At 44.8% G+C, this 22,192-nt stretch overlaps 1 protein-coding gene across 3 annotated transcripts; it reads right to left on the minus strand.

Moving 5' to 3' along the window:
- Window positions 1-1,876: 1,876 nt before the first annotated feature.
- On the minus strand, window positions 1,877-21,081 carry sin3aa (SIN3 transcription regulator family member Aa). 3 transcript variants are annotated; one of them, XM_068722738.1, is made up of 22 exons: window positions 21,031-21,081; window positions 16,448-16,664; window positions 15,989-16,186; window positions 15,467-15,573; window positions 14,607-14,901; window positions 14,188-14,436; window positions 13,372-13,524; window positions 12,989-13,144; window positions 12,769-12,858; window positions 12,342-12,460; window positions 12,013-12,223; window positions 11,746-11,862; window positions 10,510-10,748; window positions 10,077-10,260; window positions 8,268-8,862; window positions 7,535-7,704; window positions 7,223-7,396; window positions 6,109-6,201; window positions 5,594-5,688; window positions 5,488-5,509; window positions 5,092-5,284; window positions 3,956-4,032 (listed from the first exon to the last, which is right to left on the minus strand). In XM_068722738.1, exons 2-21 carry the CDS (start codon window positions 16,631-16,633, stop codon window positions 5,135-5,137), a joined length of 3,603 nt encoding a protein of 1,200 aa, XP_068578839.1. In that variant the 5' UTR covers window positions 16,634-16,664; window positions 21,031-21,081; the 3' UTR covers window positions 3,956-4,032; window positions 5,092-5,134. The 3 variants fall into 3 exon arrangements, with proteins under 3 accessions (XP_068578838.1, XP_068578836.1, XP_068578839.1); XM_068722737.1 differs by lacking the exon at window positions 5,488-5,509 and having other exon boundaries at window positions 1,877-4,032; window positions 15,989-16,168; XM_068722735.1 differs by lacking the exons at window positions 5,488-5,509; window positions 21,031-21,081 and having other exon boundaries at window positions 1,877-4,032.
- Window positions 21,082-22,192: the final 1,111 nt, after the last annotated feature.

A 22,192-nucleotide genomic window follows, 5' to 3' on the forward strand; every position in this document is an offset into this window, starting at 1 on the left:
ACTCCCCCTCAGCCGGTGCTGCCTTTGAGGAACTCATTGTTAGCGCTGCCAGTGGGAGGCATGGAGGGCTCTGCTGGCATGTGTCGGCCTCACTCCTCGTCAGGGCCTCAGCACCATGACGGCCAAGTGGGTAAAGGGTGTGTGTGTGTGTGTGTGTGTGTGTGTGTGTGTGTGTGTGTGTGCGTGTCTTTGAGTGTTTTGTTAAGGGGCTGAAAGCTGCAGGTACTGTAAGGGAGGTGACGTTTGGGGACATGTTCAGTCTCTCTGCTCTCACTGTACAATATGTGGGACCACCCACAGAGGCCTGACTGGAGGCCAGTTTCCCAGCAGATCTGAATCTACAGCAGAGTCTTATCTCTCATGGCACTAATAACAATGTGAGAAATTAAAATATTCAGTATTGTTTGAGAATAAGGAGTAAGAGGAGGGTTTGTTTTACACATAACCGTATGATAATTTCAAAGTACATATATAGTTTCATTGACTCTTCAGAGCCATTTGAGTATGGTGAGTTAAGATGACAATATGGCTCTTTTTTTTTTTTTTTTTACCCAAAATTGACTTTGGACAGTGAAATATGTATTTAGTAAAAATTAGCATGCTATTGAAATCCAAGCAGAATATTCTCAAAACATTTCTGATAAAAATGATTACCAGAATCAATTCAGAAAAATTAGTTTCTGCTTTTTAAATGTGTGGATTTGCCATTTCATTGAATGAAAAGATTAATTTTGAAAGGCTAACTAATAACCTGTAATCAAGTCATCAGATGTGTTTAGTTCATCGTGAAGGAAGCTTAATATTCACCCATGTTAAAAACAATACTGTGTGTACAATGTGAGGAACTCTTTGTGCTGGTGGACAGATGGAGGACTCCCTCTGCAGGATCCTAAAGGGAGGACATCACTTGATCTTCTCACGAAAGACCACCTCTGTACTGCAATTCCTGTTTTATATCCTCTCTGTCGCTACATGTCTTCACAGATTTAGTAAATTAAATCATTGTTCAACAACAACTATGATGGAAAACCAGTATGAACAATATGGACTAGAATTATTCATTATTATAATTACATTTTTCAGTAGTTCCAAGCAGTATATATAAATACATATAGAAATATATATGTATGTATATAGAAATATATATATATATATATATATATAGAAATATATATATATATATATAGAAATATATATATTTAAATATTATAATAATTCTGAATTCTGTAATTAATTATATTAATGTGAACTGGAACTGGAGAAGCGGCAGAAAAGGCATGGATGAATTTACTAACTTAATAATATCAATTAATTTAAAGGTACAGTGTGTTGGATTTGGCAGCATCTAGTGGTGAGAAACTTCTGGTTTGTCCGTTCCGGGCTACCGTAGAAACATGGCGGTGCGTCACAGCGGACTCCGAGCAGACTTTCTGAACAGCCTCCTGCGGCACAATACACAGTCCATTCCAACTCAGTGCACAGTCTGAAAATATTTAATTACATTATTGCCAACAGCAGGCAAGAGGAAGATATTCCACACTGTTGTAACTGAAACGTTTGACTTTTTAAAATAACTTCTAAGACATATTTGTAAAAACTGACTTCAGTGCTTTTGAAGACTTTTCAAGAATGCATGATCACAGATTTAAGCCTTTGGCATTTCATAAAGAGAGGATATAGTTGAGTGATTTCGTACAATTATTACAACAATAAGTGCACTGTGGTGCTGGTTTTAGCCTACTGGAACTAGTGGTTAAAAGTCAACTATTGTGTGTTACACACCTTGCTGTATAATTAATTAATCTATTTGTCTAAACCGATGTGAATGAGGCTTCTTGTAGTCTTAAGTACCAGGATGTAAAATGTAAACACTGTATCTGAGAAGAAAACCAAGATAATCGGTGTTTATTTATTGTGTTTGATAAAAAAGATAAACCAAAAAAAAGATTCTCTTTCAGCTTTGCTGTCAGTTCACTGAAACACAAATGACTGAAGGTTAAGTGTGGGGGGAAAAAAATTAAAATAAAATAAATCAATCAACAACTCCACAAAGGGCTCCGTAGGCTACAAATATCGTTTTTATTATTACTTTAAATAATGTCTAAATAAAGGGACTAAAGACATGCTCGTGTGACTTCTTCCATTATCAAAAATATGGTGTGGGCTGATGTCTGCAGCAGAAATCTATCCAGGGAGGGAAGCGTGCTTCTCAAGGCGAGACCGTCGTCTATTCATCTGAAGATGAAATCAATCCCAGCATCACCACGGACGGTGTCGGTTGTCAAGGGGGGGGGGGGGGGGGGGGGGGCAGTGATTTTTCTTTTTTTTTTTTTTAACCAAATGTCACATTCAGAAGAAAGAACAGAAGTTATTTCTCATATATAAAAACTGAAAGACCTGGATACATTTCTACTTTTTCCACATTTTTTTACTACAGAAATTAAAAAGTAAAGACATAAAGGACCACACAAAGGGGGGGAGGGGAAAAAACAGCTATTTTTTTTATAATCAACTCCCTTTGGTAAAAACTGTAATAAATGGTCTTGCATTTGTCTTTTTCATATACATACTAACTTTAGCCATTTATCACTAAAGTCCACAGTAAGCTTGGAAAGTATTACTAGCACGACAACACAGATCTGTCATAAAAAGTCTGAGACTATATACAGTGTATTTACAACGTGAACGGCATGTGGACAGTCCTCCCAGGACGAGACGAACGTGTGTGTGTGTGTGTGTGTGTGTGTGTGTACACAAGCTGGTGTATTGGCAGAGGGCATTTTAAAAAGGTTGACTTCCAGGGCGGCGAGGATCATTTGTGTTAATAGAACTATATATAATATATATATATATACACAACACATACACTGGAATACATGTCAGTATCTGACATTCACAAGCTATACAATTTTACAGTCCGAGACCAAACAGTGTTGTGTGGCAAATGTTTTTTTTTTTTTTTTTTTTTTTCCTTTTTCAGTTTTTGTTGTTTTACATAAACGCAACAGTGCTTTTTGACGTTCCCCCGACAGTACTGTGTGGGGCTCAGGCACGGTTTCTAATAATGCTGCCATGTGTTTCGGAAGAGCCAGTGTAACCGTCGCTCCGTCTTGTGATGGGTACATAATTGTGATTTGGCCTTAACGCAGGAATGTCAGAACCAGATCTCTCAGACTCTGTTGTGCTCCCGTCCGAACCTTCAAAATCTGTGAAACGAAACGTTTTCCTCTTTCTAAAATAAGTGCACTTGTCCACCATATTGTTTTCCACGGATACTGTAGAATAACACTATCATAAATGAAATCCCTGTATGATTGATTCACCTCTGTGGAGCTCTTACTCTTGTTGGCTTCAGACGAAAATGGTCCAAACCGAAGCTCAAGTTGTGAGAAAAGTACAAAAAAAAAAGCACCACTCTATCTCTCGCGGGCTCACCGCTAACGCCGCCGAGCCCCGTAGAAGAGGCTCGGGGGCGCGAGGAGCGGCTCCGCGTGCTGGTAAGAGCTCAGGTCTGCGACCGGATCGTGACGATTCCTATGTTTTGGCACCAAAAGGCCCTGCGAAAAAAATGGGCCCAGCTAAAAACGCTGGTAAAATCGGTAATCCTGCCGCCCCGGGTGCAACATACACGGTAGCTAGCTTAATTGTGCTCCCATGTCGATCCTTAAAAACTCATTAATAAGCCCTCGGCCCTACCTCTACTCCTGACCTGTTTGACTTCAGACCCAACACCCCCAGAAATCAGTCTCTCTCTCTCTCTCACACTCACTCTCTCTCTCCCTCCCTCCCGGTTGTCCTCGGCTACGGCGCCTTGCTGGGCGGGCCGTATTTGACGCGGTACTTGTTGATGTTCACAAAGTGACTGATCTCCGGCTGGCGGCTGGTGGTGCAGGGTAACAGGCCTTCGCGCGCGTCGCCCATCAGCCACTTGTTGGTTTCGGCGCTCATGTCACGGGTGACGTGCTCCTTGGCCCACGTGTCCACCCAGGCCTGGAAGCGCGCGTGCAGCCGTGTGCTCACCCTCTCGTGTGACTGAGGGAAAAAGAGGATGGTGTTGTCATGCTCAGTGGGGGGTGGGGGGGGGGGGGGGGGAAGAGACAATGACTCCTACGGATAACAGTCTTAAGTAACTAGAGATGATTAGGACATGACCTAAATAAATAAATAAATAAATAAATAAATCATCTCCCCTCATTGGTGGCTGAGAGCCCAAACAATCAGCCGTCAGCTGAGCTGTGATATACAGTATGTTATGCGCCTCCATGAGGCTATTTGCCTTATCAACAGTGCTTATATAGGCCTAGTTTGTACTGAACTTAAAGGAATTGTTGCTCATTTTGGGAAAGAAGACAAAAAAAATGTGCTCCTCTCACATCTGTACGGTAAAAAGTCAGCTTTGGATTGAGCTGCTTACCCTTTTTCAGTCTTTTTTGCTCAGCTAAATGTCGGGGGGAAATTGGTTTCATGTGACTTCTAATGATTATTTCTTACTTAGATTCGTTGATTATGTGTTTTCTATCTAGTTTGAACTTTGGCCTTTGGATAAACAGGCGCATGGGAACAAAGGGGGGCAACTTCCATTTGATAGGGCCTTATAGAGAACAGATGGTTACCTGATTTATGTAAACATCCCTAGGCCACATGGAACTGGACAGCTGGACTTTGATTGATACGTAGTTTCTGCTGAGGAGGGTGATACTCCGCTCAGACAAGCATTTAAGAAGGGCCTTCTTTACAGAGAAGGCGGAGTCTTCCTTTGTTCTGCCATGGGTGAAGGAACGCTCTCTGCTATACAGCTGTATCGTAATCTATGACTCTGTTTTATTAATCTGTTAATTAATAGTGGTTAAATCTGTTCACTATTCTTTTATAATTTTTCTATATCTTATCCTGTAATAAATCCTTAAAAGACAGAAAGCTTAAGATACTTTTTAGATCTCTCACAAGGAAATACTTTAATTTCCACCACACTAAAAATCTATCTGTTTATCAAGAGTACGATATGTTGTGAAACTTTAGGAAACCTGTCGCTTGGCCAAATGTATTTTCTGAACGTTATACATAACCCCCCCCCCACAAAGCGGTGAATACCTGGTGAGCTCGCAGCAGAGCGGTGCGTCTGTACATGTAATCCTCAGACTTGAAGACGTACACCATCTTGTAAGAGTTGAGTTTGAACATGCACTCCATTTTCTCCTTTTCCAGGGACTTCTTGCCACCCTCGCAGGCCTCTTTGTCCAACTGCTCGCGGCCCTTCTGGTATTTCCTGATCCGTCTCAGATTCCTGGAGGCGAGCGTAAAGACGAGCGCGATGAGCGTGACTAACGAGAGCCGGCGGGAACGTGTCACAACAAATCGATTGGCGTTAAATTAAATCAAGAGGACTCGTGGTCCACTTTTTGCATTTGACTTGTCATAGCAAGGTGAGGTGTTCAGTATACTGAGCAAGATACTCTGATGTTATGCAGTAAAATAAAAAGTCCTTACCATTAACATCACCCTATTTTTTCTGCGTCAAAAGACATAAAAGTGCTTTCACAATTCAAAAATAATATTTGCAAATTTGAGAAGAACTAATGATGCGATAACTCACCTGGGAAGAAAAACGGGCTTCTGAGCGAGGTGCTCCCTTAACTCAGGTGTGGTGGAATCCGGGTTCAAGTAGCGTCCGACATAATCGGACCAGCGCTGCAAACAGAGGACAAGTGTAACGCAGAGTTAAGACGCAAATAAACACTACTACTATCACCAGTATTACCAAAAGGTTGGCAATAGGTCCTTACTAGTTTTTCCACTCCAGCTGGAAAAGTAGACCCTCTTACTAGACAAAATGTAAAAACAACTTTTATTTGCATTTATTCACTGGGTATTTAGTTCCCTCATTTAATATGAAGATAATACTCAAACATGATACTTACTGTGACATAAGCAGCCAAATGAGAATCATTCACTGCCACTAAACAGCAATGTGGGAATTCATGACTAGTCAAAAGCCAAAAATCATGGCCCCCAAGTCCTTCTAATTTTGTCAGCCATCACAGACTCTATTTGCCCAACTGGTTTGTAGAAATAGAAGATAATCTTTGACAGGGTGAAACGGTTTCTTACCTCGGCCTCCATGGGCTCGTCTGAGTTCTCCTCCTCCGTGTCGAGCAGCTCCACCGCGAGCTGCACCTGCGACCTGTTCCTCGAAAACATCACCTGAGAACGTGACGGAGATGAGACGGGTGTGAAGCTAAATTAAAACATTGTGTGAAAGACTTAAAAAAAGAAAAGAAAAAGAAAAGAAAAAAAAGAAGCCAGGATGTCCTGAGGGCTCAGAGGGCCGAGCTGCAACATCAGCGTATTAAGCCTCATTCCCCACTGCATGGTTTGACTTCACTCGCTTCTTGTCCCTTTTCTACACTTCTTGTTCCACTGCGGATAATAAAGCGTCGAGAGCCGGCGACATTTTTAGCCGATTTCCATCGAGACGATGTGACCAATCAGTGGCCTGCAGTGTTTTAACTCAACCTTCTAATAACAGCTCTGCTGGTTTGGCACATCAACTGAAGTGGTAACAAAAAAAACAACAAAAGTACCAGGAACTATCCACAACTTTTGCTGATGGAAATGTGGCATTAGGTTGAAATCCAGAATCTTTGTCTGAAGTCATGCCGTCTTTCTCATTAGTCTTCTTAGTGTTTAACAAATGTATGAATGCAAAGAAACAACAACAACAAAAGAAAAACTCTTTCTTGCTGTACTTTGTAAATCTCCCTCACTTCACTTTTGCATCACACTAGAGTGCATCTAGCTGCATGAAGAACCTGCAGGGGGGACGTTTTAAGTCACAGTTTTCTAATGGGAACTGTAATCCCTTTTTGACAGAACTGGATGAACTTGTGTTCACTGAGGAGGCTATAAATGGAAGGGAGCGCATCAAAAGGAATATTCGCTTGTAGGTGGCAGTTGGCCTTCAGCTGCTTTTACACATCCACAGAGTCCTTAGCGTTCAAATGTCCTTATTTGGATTAATTAAAGCAAACACGTTGCACCGTGCAGCCTGGTGGAAAATGAGTAATTAAAGAACTTCTCCTGATATGAACTGTATTTGAACCGAGTCCCGTATTTTCAAAACGTCTGCACAATGTTTCATCACCTGTAATCCAATTGCATCACCGCCCCCCCCCCCCCCCAACATTTTTTTTTTCCAGTGACTGTAGGAACTTTCTGTATTCACCTTGAAGCAGTTCTCATCAGACATGAGCTGCTCGGCTTTCCGCTGATACGTTGCCTCCGCAGAGCTCCTGGACGACTGGGTGGACACGGTTCCTCCGCTGGCGCCGTTCGCGCTCTCCGAGAGGTAGAGGTCCGTCACCTGGACGCATATCTCATCGCTCACGATGTGCTGGAGCTGGATGGAGAGCAGATTGTTTTAAAAGCGGGGAAACGAGCATCTCAAAGAGTGTCAAACGGGGGGGGGGGGGGCTCTGTGTGGCCGCCGAATGACACGGAGAACAACCGGGAGGCGAGAGAACAAACGGACGCTTGCCTGCCGGACGATGCTTTGGATGAGTTTGTCCATTGTGAAGGCGATGTAAGCGTGAATGGTGAACATTTCCCTCAGCGAGTCTTCGTACTGAGAAGCCTCCATGTTTCCGTCCAGCAAACTCCGAACCATCTCCAAGAAGGCCGAGTAGTAATCCTCCACCTCAACGTCCACTAGAGAGAAGAAATACGATATTTAAAATAAAGGATCTGATGGCTGAGTCAACCCGCACATGACGGGAAGAATCAACCCGGTGATCATTGGTTAGATATTCAGTACGGTTTTATATTTTCATCCACTTTTAGTTTTGTTTTTTCGCTTTTTCTGTAAATGTATTCATATACGTTATTGTTTAATTATCAGTGTCAATAAAACTACTGATCCCCTTCTCTTGTAATTTCCAATGTTTGCATTAATCCCACAAATATGTTTCAAACAATTTCCTCTCGGAAAAAGAGAATTTACGTGTTACGGTGCGTTTGGTGTGAACACGGCGTTAGAGAGCAGGAAGGTGGCCCAGATGTCAAAATAGAAATAGAGAACGTATGCTCTGTCCTAAATGGGAAAGATGCAAAAGAGTCTTAAAAAAGGGACAGTTGTTGGAGATATCCACTGTAGTGATGTCTGCTTGCTCTCAAACATAATGACGCGAGACAGCACCGAAAAAACACATTTGAAAAAAGTGCTTTATGTCCCGTTCAGAACATAAAGCATGTGAGGCTCTGTTGTTACTCACTGGGCTCCTTCAGTCTCAGCTGGATGGCTGGATTATCGTTCTTCTCCTTCTTCAGTCCCAGGACCTCCCTCTCCCAGTCCCGCTCTCGGACCTCCTCCTCGATCTGCCGCTCCGCCTGGCCGTAGAGCCGCAGGAGGCGCGAGCACAGCGTCTGGTGCAGCCGCAGGAAGATGTACCAGTTGTTGTTGACGTAGAAAAGGTTGTAGGCGTCGTCGGAGCCGCGCAGCTTCTGCGCCGCCGTGTTGCCGAACAGCAGCTTGGACTTGGTGGGGCTCCTGCTGCCGGGGACGCCGTTGTGCTTTTTGGACGCGCCTTCCTCCAGATCCATCCCCTCTTCTTCCTCCTCCTCCTCCTCCTCTTCCTCCTCCTCCACGTCGGAGAGCTCGCCCCGCTGGGAGAACAGCATGTCGGGGATGAAGTGGTAGATGATCTGTTTGATCTTGTACTTGTCTTCCTTCTGAATGCCGCTCTGTCGCTTGACGTGGTGGATGATGAGCGCCGCGGCGTCCTCCAGGATCTGGCTGTCCTCGTGCGCCAGCGTCAGGTGGGGGCCCGTGGGCGGCGTGGCGTTCTCCTCGGACGCCAGCTCCTGGCGCTGCGACGCAAGAACAAGTATACGTCAGCGTTTTGGATGCACAGAATAGATGTTGACCCTGAGATGAGAGCGGCTCTAAAATCTGTTAATTCCCCATTTGAGATAGTTTCCTAAAGTAGTTTATGTTCATAAAAACCAGACATTAAGGCTACATCCATACTAGTTTTCAAACGAAAACGATCTCCGTCCACACAGCGTCAGCCATCGTTTCCGAAATGATCTCCGTCCAGACCACACGCCTGGAAACGAATATCACGTGACTCTTCACGTTCACTGGGCATGCGCCGATGTAAACAGGAAGTAGATTGTCGTATTTTGTAACTAAGCAACCAGAGTAATAAAGTAGTCTTTAATGATCGTAAGTACACGTTTGATGCTTAAGATCTTCTCTCAAATCTTCCTCTATACACTCAAACAGATACAGTTCGTGGAAAGTTTAATAAGTTTTATTTTTCAGACTTAACGTTAGTTACAGCGCTGCGGGTCTCTCTCGCTCTCTCTCTCTCTCTCTCTCCCCCTCTCTCCGCTCACTGATCTCTCTCTCCCCCTCTCTCCGCTCACTGATCTCTCTCTCTCTCTCTCTCCCCCTCTCTCCGCTCACTGATCTCTCTCTCTCTCCGCTCACTGATCTCTCTCTCTCTCTCTCTCCGCTCACTGATCTCTCTCTCTCTCTCTCCGCTCACTGATCTCTCTCTCTCTCTCTCTCTCTCTCTGCTCACTGATCTCTCTCTCTCTCTCTCTCCCTCTCTCCGCTCACTGATCTCTCTCTCTCTCTCTCTCCGCTCACTGATCTCTACAATAACAGCTGTTTCCTCCGCAGACATGCAGACCTTAACTGGACAACAGCTGCTAGTAAAGACAACAAGGTCAGCAACGCCTGTAATCAGTTGTCCGCGTTAAATTAACCTGGTAGTCGATCGCGCGTGTCTACGTCATCGTTTCCAAACTTATGCGTTTCCGTCCGTCCACACGAATACGCTACCCGGAGTTTCCAAAGTCATCCGGCTTCGGGATCGTTTCTAAACTCCTCCGTTTACGGTGCTCCAAAACGCCGGCGTAGTGCGGACGCTCAGTGTGACCGTAGCAAAACATATGCGTTTCCAAACGAAAACGGAGTAATGTGGATGTACTCTAAATGAGCTAAACGCTGACATGGGCTGTAAATTCAGATTCGGCGCCGGTCCGCCACTGAGGTACAGGAGAGAGAAACGTACCTCATCGTAAATGCTTTCGATTTCGTTCAGCAGGGACTTGGATCGAAGCACTTTGGTGTCATTCTGTTTGTAGTTGATGCCTTGATGGTCGAGAGACTTGAGGTAATACTTCTCGTTCTGCTCCCTCCAGATCTTGTTGAAGCCTCGCTGGGCTTCCCGCCACTCGTCCTCCTTGGTCTTTAACCTGGTTAGAAGAGAAGGCAAAAAGTCGATTCATGTGCGCACACACACACACACACACACACACACACACACACACACACACACACACAAAATGGCAGAGCAGACTCAAACGTCTGATGCAGAATTATGCATTTTTAGGCCATATTTAAAACTACACGATAGAACTCTAGTTAAAGAGCAAAAACCGCCTCCATTTCCAAATACACATATTGTAAAAGAATGATTGTTCTGGGGTACGTTCGACTCCCACCTCTTCAACACGATGGGGACCGACACTGCAGGGTTTTTCTTCAGGCCATCGATGATGTCGGGCGCCTTGTCTCCGTATATCCTCTGGATGGCTTTGCGGTGCACGACCTCTGAAGAGCCGCCCAGCGTGTTGTCCAGGCGGAACTTGGCCTGCTCCTCCGCCGACATGCGGGACAACTTCCGCTGTACCGCCTCCAGGACTCTGATGGTCGCCAGGTTGGTCTCCAGCACTACATCCAACTGTGGGTGAGAAAGAAAAAAAAAACGGGGTGCTTTTAATATCCATTGCTGCCCTTTATCTTTAACTCAAAAATCATACTGTATAACGGTTCTCAACCTTCTGGAACTGAAGGCCCACTTGTGATTGTTAGAACAATTCCGAGGACCACCTTCCCAAATAAATAAGACAAAAAAAAAACCAACTTGACAAGAAGAGGAGAAAAGATAAGCTGGGCTGTAAATATGTGTAATACCACTGTCAGCTGTAATGACCACATTAAACATCCTGCTAGCCCTCACTCATCACTACCTGCTCATATGCATAAATATGTAATGTATTCAGGGTCATATTTCCTCACTACGCACTTTGGAGCTTTAACTAGTGGAGGGTTGTCTCCCGCTTTTCTGATTTAAAACCCATTCCATTCTGTGTTGCTGCATTCGAGGGAACGCTGGATTGTATTACAGAACTGGATACCAGCCTCTGGCCCGTCCCGGCTGTGTGAACGAGCAAAGCGTTCAGCTGTGACGTCAGTCAGAAAAAAAAAGGGACTTTTCTGGCCTTTAATGTTTAATGTTTACGGCCGGAGGAGGCCTGTCAAAAGTCTTAGAGACGTCTCTTTTACGATGGTGATCTATTGGGAAAATTGTCATTGCAATACCGCACATGTCCACAGAGAACTAAAACGACGTCGGAGAATCCGTGTCTATAATACATCAAAGAATATCAAAAAATATATATTCTTAATTTAATCAGACCATTTGGCCGTACCTCCGCGGTCCACTAGATGGCGCTCTGAGGCCAAAGTCAAAAGTCTTTGTTCGGGGAAGTTTTAAAAGAAAGAAATCCCAGAGGAGGACAATGCAACAGCTGGTCCTCGTCCGTCCCCATCCCCCCATATCCTCCCCCCCCCCCCCCCCCCCCCCCCCCCCCCCCCCCCCCCCCCCCCCCCCCCCCCCCCCCCCCCCCGTGGTGACGTCAGCAGAGAAGTCGTACATGTTTGATGTTCCTGCTCACCTCAAAGCGCTCGTCCTCACATCTGTAGATATGCTCCTCGTACTGAGTCTTCTTGGAGCTGACAAACGTGGAGTCCTCAGACCAGGAGGGGAAGGAGACCCAGGTGTCGTTTAAGACCTGGACAAGGCAGAAACAAACACTGCGTCATTAGAATCAGATACAATGAATCTGTCCACATTAACATGGAGACAAGTCCTCTAATTAGAAAACTTGTCGTAGGCTTTAAAACACAAATATACAACATGCTCTCCCATGTTCCGCTCCTACCTCTTTACAAAGGGGAGTCCTGCCGGTGCACTTGGGCTGTTGGTAGCTTTTGGGCAGAGCTCTGTAACTGGAACCGAGTCTCTTACAGGAAGCATAATCAATCTCCATGGCGATGCCCTCGGTGGCCCGTTCCTTGGGGTACGTTTCGATGTGGGACATTTCCCGATATCCCAGGAAGTTTTTAAACCAGTTGAACAGCTCTGGGAATTTTCTGTGCAACATAATTGAGTGAAACACATAATTATGATAAATACAGTGAACTGTAGAGGAAAAAAAAAAAAAAAAAAAAAAAAAGTATTTGTCCGGGTGAGACGACTGAGAGGACTCACCCTAAAAAGGGCAGCACCAGCTGCACTAGTTCGGCCCTGGAGATCACCTCCTGATTAAAGATGACCAGACACCGCAAGAAGTTGTCGTAGGCCTCTGCACTTCGCAAGGCTTTGCGCACCTGAAGTGAGGAATAAAATGTCAGGACGGCATGTGACAGACTAAAATACCTTAACAGAACTGAGCTGTAGTTATCTCGGAAAGTTTTACAAACTTCACTATTTCAAGATTTCTAGAAGGTTGCATGTTAAAACTATATTAAATTACCGTTATTAGATATCTGATAAGTCAAATCAATATGAAGCAGCATCACTTTCTGAGTAATACTTATTGCTGTCTTCCTTCATATCCTGTGTCATAACCTTTCATTTAATTAATGTTTGCTTTCACATGAACACAAAAAACACAGCGCACAAATAAAAACCTCACCTTCTCAAAGAACAGAGATTCTGTTCCGACTCCATGCTTGCTGGCTTCTGCCGCCGAGGAATCTTTCAAATTCAGCAACTTGGGCTTCTTCTGTAGCGTTACCAAAATAGCAACAAGAAGACATCGGTTTAGTCGGTTCAAAAACCACAGACAGGAAATAAAAAAAGGAAACGGGAGGGTGTAGGGTTCAGCGGGGTGCGAGGATGCAGCATGCGCGTACCTTGACGGGGGGCGTGGACCCCGGAGTTGGATGGCGGCGGATCTGGCAGCCGTTCTGATTGGGCCTCTGTTTGTTGTTGAGCTGCAGCTTTTTGGCAGTGCCGCCGTGGTCGTTCCGTACGGACTCCGCCTTCTCGGCCGTGGTCTTACTCAACAGCTGTGAAGAATACGTAACGCTGATTAAGACGAGGGTACACGAACACGCTCCACCTGACTCTGGATCTCCAGAACTACAGATAGGATGGGATCACTCCAGCGGGTCAGTGTTTAGAAACACGGTCGAATGCAGAATGTTTAACTGGTATAAAAGTATCTAAATAAGAGCCCATCCTAAAAGTAACTTTTAACATCTGCACTGAAGTGAAGACGAGGGTCTCTGCTCACCACTGAACTGTTGGCATCGGGGAGGAATTGCCCAAACTCTGACAGCAGGTCCTCCTGGTTCTTGAAGAGTCTCGCCACCTGAGCGTACACCTCCTGCTCCGTCAGAGCCGGTGTGTAGTTCCCACCAGCCTCCTTAGCGTTACGTTGCTCCTTCTGTGGTGGAAAAGCACATGTTCACTTTGAACTTACTGAGTAACAAGAGAGGGTACAAAAGGCCTCCCATCCAATTCTAAAATGCACTTGCAGCAGATTTTCTTTTTTATTGAAAGTTTTAGAGAGTAGGGTCGGACTCGTCGTCGCGTTGCCTCTCCAAACAGAGCTACGTTGCTAAGCTCACTTTGGACACGGTCGTGTAATTGAAACATGACAACAGTTCAAGTTTCAGAAGTGAAAATGGTTTCATTACAAACATGAGATCAAGCGGTTCCTTCCTGAAACAGGAAGTGCACTTTTCATGTTGCAGAAAAATAAATGTTGCAATGACAGTTTTTCCCCAGAATCGTGCAGCACATAGATTCCTGTTGGCAAAGTATGTGAGAAACACACAAACATAGAGTTTGGTTTTTTTTTTGCTAAAAATTTGCTTGTTTGTGTCTTCTTGGTTTAAAAAGTTCAATTCAGCCGAATTCTGTGGCTCCTCCCAAAATGCGACGACATTGGTAAGACCCAGAGATCTGCTAAATTCTCTGGGTCTTAACCACAACAGACAGCGGGGTTACCGCTATGTACCGACATCTCCCCCCACAGACAACGGAAGAATAAAATCTTTTGAAGCCACCAAATCATCACTGCGGCTTTCAGCGGCAGGCCACTGACCTGGTACGTGTGGAGGATCTCCAGGAAAGCTTTGTAGATGTCGGGCTGGCCCTGGAAGCGGTTCTTGATCTTGTTGACGTAGTTGATGGCGTGGTTGAACTCCACGGGCTGGTTGTTCTGCATGGGCGGCCCAGCGGGGGTCCCGCTGAGGGGCGGGTGGAGCTGCATGGGCGGGGAGCGAGGAGAGGTGTACGCGGGGATGGACGGATTGCTCTGACTGCTCGGTGTCGACGCCTGAGGCTGAAGAGGCTGGGGGAGGCCCGCAAAATAAAACGGTTTAGACGCGCCGCTGCACCGCAGAACACCAGATTTGCAAAACTTTTTTAAAACCCGTGGAGATGGGAATAACAATATATATATATATATATGGAGAGAGCTTTTGTGCATTGTTTCGTCACATGCTACTCTGAATTACTCACCTTGCTCATCTTGGCAGGAGTGGGCTGCGTCAGAAGGGGCGGGGCGGCGGTGGTCGCAGCAGACGGGACCTGGGGCGGATGCTGGGGAGCGACCCCCGTTATGGGGATGTTCTGGACTGAAATGCCGTGCGGGGTGATGTGGTGGATCTGACCAGGCGTGGTCACGTTGACCAGGTCAGCGTGCTGGACCTCGATCTTGTAGCCAGGTGGCAGGAAGGTGTTGAAGCCCATGATGAGGTCGGGGTGCCCTTTGAAGAGCTGTGACACTCTGCTGATGACCCCAGGGGTGTCAATACTGGGGGGGGGGGGGGGGGGGGGGGGACAGAAGTGGACTGGATGAAGTCAAATGTACCCTGACTGTCATCCTGCTACACCTGGGATACGACTTCAAAAGCTGCTGACATTGTGGGGCTTTGAGAGAGCAGCTCGTGACCTTTGAACTTCAGATCGTTCTGAACAAATGCATTTCTGACGGAGACAACAGACCGACCGTTCTCAGCAAAAGAGGTCAGTGAAAATATGCTAATTGTCTTTATGGGAGCTAAAAAAAAATATTTTCAGGATTAAAAGACAAGTCAAAGGCTTTTTATGGTTTTTAAAGACAAGTGGGAATGGTTCTGGTTAGAAAAAATGTGATTGAAATTCACGGTCTTATCCTTCGGCTTTTGCAAGTTATCAATATTTTCATTGCTATTATTAGTACTCAATTGTGGAAATGACTTACCATGACAATGCTGATCACGGTAGAACTGAAGGAGTTATAACTCATAACATGTAGATTCAGAACACTGAGTTGACTGACTTTGGCTGTGCGTCGTAGTAACACAGTATTGTTCTGTAAAATGAGAACGTTTCCTCACCTTTGAGACTTGAACTCTTTCATTATGTCCAGAAAGTCATTGTAGACCTGAGGCTGGTTGCCGAACTGCAGCTTCACTTGATCCAAGTAAGACAGAGCGTCTTCTACCTTTGGGACAGAGAAGAGGAGAAGTCCATTTTAAAGTCCATTTCATCAACATGACAATCTGACCCAAATCTGATATTAAACATTTATACAGTAACAAATCAAGAGTGACCATTTACCCCACCATCTCATTTTGAATTTACCACAATAACAACTAGGGTTAAGGGGGAAAATCTGATGTTTGTGTGATACAGGTGAACCAGCCGTGTAACTAACCAGAAAATGTGCTCAAACTACCAGCAACCAACAAATCAACTAAACCTCTTACGGGCTAAAAACACACAGATGTCCCTATAACCTCTAATAACGTCTGTATATGTATCTTCACTAAAGTCTCTGGCATGAACATTCCTTGACATCTGCAGGTTTTCCATTGGACTGTAAGAATCTGTCAAAATAAAAAAACGGACTGACTGACCTTGAGCCTCTGGAACTGCTGGCCCTGTGCGGAGGCTTGCGGAGCAGCTGTGTGGCTGTGCCCCGACAGCACCGAGGGCCCATGTGACTGGACTGCCGGGCTGTGGTGGTGGGAGCCGCCGTGGACGGCTGGGTTCGGGGTGTGCCCATGCCCGCCACTGTTTTGGGCCACGGTGGGAACCTGGGAAAGCAGAGACACCTGTGACAATGACGGCAAGTAGTTAACTTTAGTATATCTGGTCAGAATCACCACAGATCACATGTATGTACGGCAATTTATCTTCGTAAAAAGTGAGACATGCTGATGGCTTAGAGAAAGAAAACAACAACAGCGCTTCAGTTTCTGAGCACAGCCTGAGTTCTGAGCAACGGGTGACTTAAAACTGCTGGATTTGACCTAGTTCTACATCTAAAAGTCAGTGAGCTTAAAGCAAATCTGCAGTTCACAAGCAGAGCATACCTGGTATCCCTGGGGGACGGAGTACTGGACGCCTGCGGTGGGCTGCATGTTGTCAGACACGGCCTCATACACAGCCGGGGCTGGAGCGGGGGCCAGGACGCGATGCTGGAACGCCTCCGGGTTGCCAGCGAGGCGCCGCTGCTGGGACGCAAAAACCGTTTCCTGATCCTCCAGTCGCCGCTTCATTATGAAGTCATTCTCGTAAGAGCTGAGAGACCTGCGAATAAACAAGCATATGGACCTTATTTCACACGGACAGGAAATCATCTTGATTTCATTCGATACATGTGGCAGTAATTTTTTTTTTTTTTTTACTTAAGCTGTGAATTTATGGATACACACTGTGCCACTTCTGTTTGGCTTGGGAAGGAAATGATTCCACGGTCTCTGACAATAAAGCCAATAAAACACCCAATGCTGCTGTTTGTGGCACAAAGACGCCTGAGGGTCTACAGAGGTCAACTACATGGAGTGTATTGATTCATTGAGTTGTCGGTTTTAGTTTGTGTTATACTTTTGGAACTTTTTTCGGGGAACTAGGTCAATGTCATGCTGACATAAGATTAGGTTTGTGTGTGTGTCTGATTACACTTTTGTTTAAACTTACAGAAGTCCTGAGACTCTCTGGCAACACCAACTCTAAAATCGTATATACACAGGAGATGTGCTGAATAGCTCCTTGCTGCTATGTACGTAACAACAGAGCAGCTACGTCACCACAGGACTGCTGCAGAGATGGTGGAGCAACAGTATGCAAAACAAGGAGACTTTGTGTGTGCATGAGCAGATTGGAGGGAGCTTTAAGGAAAAGTAAGCAGTCAGGGAAACAACAATACAAAGCGTTTGCTCCTTTAATCGACTGTCTTTGTTATATTGTGTACATAATCTCTTTCTTTGGATGATACGTATGTTGCATAACATAAATATAAAAATTATTTTATTTTATCCCCACAACTATTTGCTCATTTAGTGCTGAAGCGATGACTAAATGCACCCGACTGTGAACTTGCACGGAACGCATTTCATTGGCTGTGGAGACTGCGAGTTCTACAGACCGCCTACGTCACCGATGCAACAAACAGGTGCTGTGGGAGCGTCGACGTCAGTCTGGTCATTCACAACTTCCTCGAGACAGCAACAACTCCACAAGCATCTGAATGAATTGCGTTAAGAAAGACAAAGCGTAAAAATAACCCGACGGGAGAAGAATGAATCACGTTTCATAACCCAAAAATATCGAGCAGAAGTGACACAATGGCTGTCTCGCTGAAGTGCACTTGAGACGCTTCCGACAGTGAACTAAAAAGTCTCGCTCCTAAAGAAAGCGACGCGGCAGTATTTATAGAAACCTTCAACTCCACATGTAGTAACGTTATAGTCACGTACAGACAAACACAGCTATATCCGTTAGCTACATGCTAACTAACCGTTAGTCGACCACGGCGATTCACCATCCCCTTTATGGCCTGGCAACACAAGCACCGACCTCGAGTTACAGCGCGACGCTTTCCCCACGCCCGCCATTTAGAGCGTGGCGCAGGGGTTACCGCAAAATTAAACTTTCCATTTCAGCCAGGAAAAGTAGCTGACGTACTGGCCGTCTGGCTGCATATGCAGCTTAAAAGTATACGAAAGCATTTTATTTTATATTATCTACACCGATAACTCGTTTTGTCGACAGGGGCTGTGAGCTGCCAGTTAGCTGCTAGCTAGCTAATGTAAACAACATGAGTAGCACCGACCGGGACTGAGCACATGCAGCTAACCGTTAGCGACGTGGTTTGCTGAAACAGGCTAATCTGAAGAAAGCGTTAGCTATCGATCCATAAGAGAACTCCTATCTGGTCTAGTTACGAGTGAGTGACATGCAAAGAAAAGCCGATTCTCTGTGTGGTGTACTTAAAAACGTCTGTTAACGGTAGGTGTGTAGCTATAGCTGTGCTAGCTTGCTGAATGAATTCAGCTGAACTCACCCCTCTCCCAAATAGCAAGCTGAAGATCCCAAATGATGCTTTGATAATCCGTTATTTGTGGGTTAACCGCTGCACCTGAAGATGCCAAAGTGACGTATGTGCGAAAAGCAACTTATCAGTGGCGTGTGGATTTAAAATAAACAATTCAAGCTGCGGGGCTGCAAAGTGAAAATCTCTCCCTGAGAGGAAAACAATCTCCGTTCAGTTAGCTCTGGGAGGGAGGCGGGGTTTTCATATATATGGCCCCGCCCCCAGACGGGCGCTATTGGTCAGTTCGATCAGTGCAGCCACGGAAGGGCGGGGCAATGAACCCGGGTTGTGAGTTTGAAATGTCAATCAAGACTTTTTCTCGCACGGACACCATGCACGCCCATTTTGATTTGAAGCGCGACTATACCAGCGGTGTGAACAGTCCCGCCTGTATTATGTGTGGTTAGTATAACATTTAAGGTAACTGTAAGGCCTCGTGCAATGTTAATGCGTCTTTAAATTAGACTTTATGGGTTTTTTTTTCTATTGAAAAAGTGACATACCTCTTTGCACTGCAAGGCTATTCTTTATCCTGCATCTGTAACATATTCCCCAGGGATGTTATGTATTTCTATAGTAATAATACTATAGTAATAACAATAATACAGGTGGAATATATGTTTACGTTAAAATACACATCAAACTTTACGGGAAAAATGCACTTTTTGACTTTCATACTGGGCAACTGCAGTATTGTAGTGCCTCCTCTCACAGTATACACAAACAGACTCACACCCTCCATGTTTTAATAACATAATAATAGATAGATAGATATTTTAAAGTATTATTATAGTTATTATTGTCTTGACCTGATAAACTTATTTGGAGGCCCCTATAATAAAAGGTCTAAATGACCCTTAGGCTCATTTAAGGGCACAACATTATCACCTTGTGGCCCTTGCTAATCCATCCCGGTGTGTATTACATACACGTTTGTATATATAGATTCACTATATGGTTACTTTCAACGCTCATCTAGTCAACCAAGCACATTGCTGTACCAATACGACACAATACAGTATATCCTTGATTTACACTAACCACGTAGACCACATCAAAATCACCAGGCCCTATGACTGGATCGATTTAGAGTTCATCCGATATATCAACATCCATCTACATCGAGCTACTTCCTGGAGTTTGGTAACACGTGACTTTTGTAGGAGGGACTCTGCTTTTGCACTCGTGTCCCTCCTCTTTGTGGACGCTTCAGCCAATCATCGCATCCAACCGTCGTTGCAAATCCCAAAAAGGTGGGACTTCCAAAATAAACCATCGCCCACGACAGGCGGAGCTGCAACACCAGCCCGGGATTCCTCATTCCAGCCCAGGCAGCGGACTCAGCAGCGCCCGTCGGCTGCAGCGCGCACGCACACACACACACACACACACACACACACACACACACACACACACACACACACACACACACACACACACAGTACTCCACTATCTAGCCTGGGTTTTACCACACAATTGCGAGCCTCTCTGCAAAAGAAACATGCAGCAGACCGACCGGCATTTGACAAAAAAAAAAAAAAAACACAGCTGTTTTTCCAAAGCTTTAAACGCACAATATAGGATTCATTTTTCAGCAGCTTAAAAAGTATCTATTTTCAAGTTTTGTGCAAAAGCATGCAAGACAACGCAGTGCGGGCTGTGGATATCCCCCCCCACATACACAACACCGAGCTTCATGGGTGCACACGGTGAGGGGGATCAGCCCCCCCCCCCCCCTCGTGCGATCAGCGTTGGTCGACGTGTGTATTTACAGGCTGCACTCCAAACAAAAGGCACTAAAATGCATCATCTGGAAAATCGACGCTTTTGCAATGAACACCCATGGGGAGGGGGGGGGGGGGGGGGGGGGGCTCGGTTAAAGCAAAGGGGGCCCAAAAGGCGGCTTTAACGCTGCACCTTTCCCTCCCCTCGGCGGTAAGAGCTGTGATCCCGGTTGCCCTTACCAAACAATGCCAAAGTCAAACGGAACGGGAACTACGGCGTCGGATTCGCTGTGTGGAAACATCGGCGCCGCGGAGCCACGCCATTCTCCGCGCCGCGCCGCGCTCCCAAAAAAAACAAAACAACGCAGCCCCATTTTTTTTTCCTGCAGAGAGGACGACCGCGCGCTTAAAAAATCGTATTCTTTGTTTACTTCAATAGTCGGGGAGTGAAACGTCTAACATGTCTCACCACAACAACTCTCCCCCCCCCCTCTCCCTCTCTCCCTCTCCACCGATCCTTTAGCGTTACATGCTCACACAACGCTGCAGACGAAAGGTTTCGACTTCCAGACCGCGGGATGCCTCACATTACCACCACGCAGCCCGCGAGGACATTGTTTACTAGCCGACAAAATGACGTCCTGCAACATTTTGCCATGTATTTTTTTTTTTTTGGGGGGGGACTATTCTGTAGTCGACCATTACGCCAACAAAAAAAAGCCCCCTTCGATTCATTTAAGGACACAAAAGCATACGGAGGCGCGACTGGCCCACAAAGCGTTTCGACACAAACAACGTTCACTTGTTAGATCGGCGACACTGTTAATATTGTTCAGTTTAACCAGCTGTTACATACCCAGGAAAAAAGACTCCTTACTCCGGATTCGTGTTTGTAACAAAATAGTTGGGAGACGCCCCCCTCCGTTGGCATTGGCGCATACTACTGCACGCGTCATTTTATTTTGAATATCACCCGCTAAAAGCAGAGGCAGCGCCAGAGCAACAACAGTCTCCGTGACTGTCGTCTAAACTCAACATCTGTACGGGGGGGAAGCAAAGGACTGGGAACAGTGGCGGAGAGTAATCGAGTACATTTACTCAGCTTACGTGCTTGAGTACTTGTGCTTTATTTCGGTTTTATTCTAATACTCCACTTTACTTTTTGCCCCACTACATTGTTTTTGGACAGCTGTAGTTAGTTGGCAGAATCAGAATTCAATATGCAAAAACATGTTGCATACAATATGATGCATTGTTATGATTTTAACCTCTCAGTCAGGCTTATTTTAAATGAGACCCACCGGCTACATCATTAAAACGCTGCTGACATGTTAATACTACAATGAGATCTATATAATATATGTATACACAAATCATATTTTGAAAATATATTTGAAAGGGGTCATTCTGTATTATAATAACTTTTACTTTGATACTTAAAATATTTTGGTTTTTACTTTTTTACATTTACTCACTAAGTAAACACATAAACAAGAAGTGTTAGTTGTGTGTTATGACTGCTTTTATTTATAGGTAAAATATGAGATCTTCTTCCACCACTGTCTGTAAATGATTGCACTTGTCAAATATCATAAAGGTAACGTTCCCTCCAACAATGCCTCAATATTTGTCTTTGCCCTAATTAAGTATGAAAATCTTTGCTCATCAGCTTCTCCCCCCAAAACACTTTTATTCATATGAATTATAATATATATTAAAATATAATAAAATATTATTGTGCTGGCCTTCCTTGCATTTTTTATGTGCAGTACATTGCAGCAGATATGTTTAATTAATATTAAATATAGAATCATAAATATAAAATATAAATTGTTATAATAAATGCAAATTGTTTGGTGTGTTGGAAATATTTCTGCATCTTGTAGCTATAATATAACTAAAGCCTTTTTTTTTAAATTTCATAACCACTTAATTCAAGTTACCACACCACAAGGTAATACTTATCTTAACATAAATTAATTATTATATATATTTTCATTTGTTGACATTAATTTCAT

The sequence above is a fragment of the Cebidichthys violaceus genome, unplaced genomic scaffold, assembly GCF_023349555.1.
Source record: "Cebidichthys violaceus isolate CVI_PGR_0920_01 unplaced genomic scaffold, fCebVio1.0.p SCAF_3, whole genome shotgun sequence".
Classification (NCBI taxonomy): domain Eukaryota; kingdom Metazoa; phylum Chordata; class Actinopteri; order Perciformes; family Stichaeidae; genus Cebidichthys; species Cebidichthys violaceus.

Coding starts and splice junctions, on each gene's coding strand:
- sin3aa (XM_068722735.1), bottom strand. CDS start 16,633: ATGAAGCGGCGACTGGAGGATCAGGAAACGGTTTTTGCGTCCCAGCAG. Junction 14,902..15,466: donor AAAGAGTTCAAGTCTCAAAG/GTGAGGAAACGT, acceptor CCCCCCCCCCAG/TATTGACACCCCTGGGGTCA. Junction 8,863..10,076: donor TCGAAAGCATTTACGATGAG/GTACGTTTCTCT, acceptor CTTGCGTCGCAG/CGCCAGGAGCTGGCGTCCGA.